Source organism: Suillus subalutaceus (assembly GCF_016647625.1).
Source record: "Suillus subalutaceus strain FC151 chromosome Unknown DFJ58scaffold_332, whole genome shotgun sequence".
Lineage (NCBI taxonomy): Eukaryota > Fungi > Basidiomycota > Agaricomycetes > Boletales > Suillaceae > Suillus > Suillus subalutaceus.
In genome coordinates, this window is record NW_024540581.1 from 1 (window position 1) to 2,426 (window position 2,426).

The 2,426-nt window shown below is 48.7% G+C and overlaps 1 protein-coding gene across 1 annotated transcript; it reads right to left on the minus strand.

Moving 5' to 3' along the window:
• Window positions 1-524: 524 nt before the first annotated feature.
• DFJ58DRAFT_848603 (uncharacterized protein) lies at window positions 525-1,836 on the minus strand (the record flags this gene model as incomplete). Its single annotated transcript, XM_041393655.1, has 4 exons — window positions 525-811; window positions 1,174-1,230; window positions 1,500-1,654; window positions 1,775-1,836. 4 exons carry the CDS (start codon window positions 1,834-1,836, stop codon window positions 525-527), a joined length of 561 nt encoding a protein of 186 aa, XP_041235225.1.
• Window positions 1,837-2,426: the final 590 nt, after the last annotated feature.

Consider the following 2,426-nt stretch of genomic DNA (forward strand, 5'->3'; position numbering starts at 1 on the left):
TAATGTACCCGCGGTGTTCAGAGACACCGCGGTGTTTTCCATAAACCGCGACATTGACGGGTCGGTGTGTACCCGTACCCGTGAAGGGTACGGTGTTGGCGGGTGCGGGTGCGGTGTCAACTTTCCGACCCTCGGTGTTACCCGTGCGGTACCCTATGTACTACTAGAAACAGGAAGACAATCATTACGCCGTGGGTGGTAATTCATTACAACAAATTGACGACGCCCATGGCGGCTCCGAGTGCAAGGGCAACGATAGTACTCAGCCATCGTTGTCAATCTCAGTACTCATCGATGCATCAATGAGAGCATGACTCTGTAAGAGAACTTGAGAAACATAATCTGTGCCATTGCCCATCAACGCTGACAAGCTATTTTAGCGCATCCATGGGAATATGAAATTCAAGTTGTGGGACGATATCTGGTTGACCTGATCACGCCTTCTCTTCCAAAACAGCCAGTGAGTGAGAATACATGTTCAGTTCATCCATGTCCCCCTCACCCAATCTCAGTTGGAAGCGGGATCATTTCACTGTCAAGGTATTTTCATCGCTTCTGGCACTTTCCCCGCCGCGAACGTCACTGCTGTCCAGTAACTTCAAACAATTCAGACTCTCTAATCCAGCTTTCCTGCCCTCAGACTTTTCTCCGCAGAGTCTGTTGGCATGCGTAAACGTGTTTGAAGTGCTATACGGCAGTCTCTGGCATGCTGTTCGGTGGCAGTAGCCGTAGTCAAACACAGCATTCGGCGTAACAATCGTTGAATGAAATACAACGCCAAAGTTACCGAAGGCTTTGAACGATCTGTCAGCTATAGAGCAGTAGTCCCGCACTAACTCTTCACCAATTCGTAATGGTGAGCACGTTCACCTCGTGTCTAATATTAGCCATGGCTTGCCTCCTGCTTTAGCACTCCGCCGAAAACACATCCGTCAGCGTCTTCATCGATGTTCTTGAAACATACCACTGGGAAAGTGGTCTTCATAAAAGGCGACGGACCTCCGATGGCGAACAATGAGCGTCGTCTAAGAGGGGGAGAATTTAGGGACTGTCGATCAGTACAATAGATTCAAGTAAGCGGGCAGCAGAACACAAATATTTGTTGTTACAACTAATTATCGACCGCAGACAGGGAGCTTCATACGAAAGAAGTCATAATGTTTGAGCGCATACAGTCGAACAGCCCAAAGACGGCCGTCACCAGGAACCCGGCCCATGCTCTCCCATCAGCTTTGATATCACCGCACAGCAACTTGATCACTGCATCAAATATTTATTCGCATTTCTGGAGTGATAAATGCTGTGCTGTGAAACGTACCTCCATCGGCCTGCCATTCCCGCCAGCTCCGTCTAACAGCGATTTCATAACTCGTGGACCACGAGCCGGAACGCCATGAGAGTAGAGTGATTCCGTCATAGGTTGTCCGCGGTCGGAAGAATCTGGGGTGTCAAGGGGCGATAAGGCTGATCGTACAGGGATCCGTGTATATGAAACTTACCTCCACCCTCTGACTGGGCGTTTTCGGGAAACTCTGTGAAGAGGCGGCGGATCGCTTGAATGGATCTTTCAAGGTCCTCGAGATATTGCTGCAATCGTCTCCTGAAGTCTCGACGAGGGTTCTGCCTTGGCTCAGAAGACGACGAGTTCGGTGTCCTTGATTAGGGCTGAGTTCACGTATATTTGTCCATGATTCGTGAGCGACTGACCTATTCATCTGAAGGGGACAAGGTAGAATCTTGGTCATTTACGCTACTAATGTGGCCACTTATATACTCTGGTATAACATTGAGCCCGTTCACTTCCAGCATCTGTGTGCGCAGCGCACGGATTGTCATGTGTTAGCTGCAAGACAAAAGGAGCTTTCTTTTGGGTCTGTACCTCAGCTTCTTGGACCCCATTTATTCAAAATTTCATGACCCTATTCAACGTGGAGACATAGCATTTGGTTTAAAGTTCAGCGTCATCGGCATTCTCCAACGGCGAGACGAATCTCGCGATCGTCTGCCCAAATGGAATTTGCAAAGTCGTCGGCAATTGTTCCTTAGGTTGTCAGCTAATTAACGTGTCTGTATGTTCCCTTCACTGCAAGCGAGCGAGCTCATTTCCACACAATCCAACCTGTCATGCGGCCGCCGTTATATGGGGCAAATTAGACATGGTCTCGTCAGGTTCTCAGCAAAAAGTACTAGTTCCCTATCACCGAGCGAAGGTGTTGAAGTAATCTACTCACAGACTCGCACATGTCTCTCTCATCCCCCCGATCCCCCCGGGTTCTCCAAAAAAACATCCATGACATTGCTATGAATCAAGGATAGAAACGTGGTCCCTGGACCTCCCTGGACTGTGCGATTGCAGTGCTACATATTACTAGGATGAGTATCATTGTTGTTGTTCATGGCAAGTTCGTAGTACACAGAATTTGGAC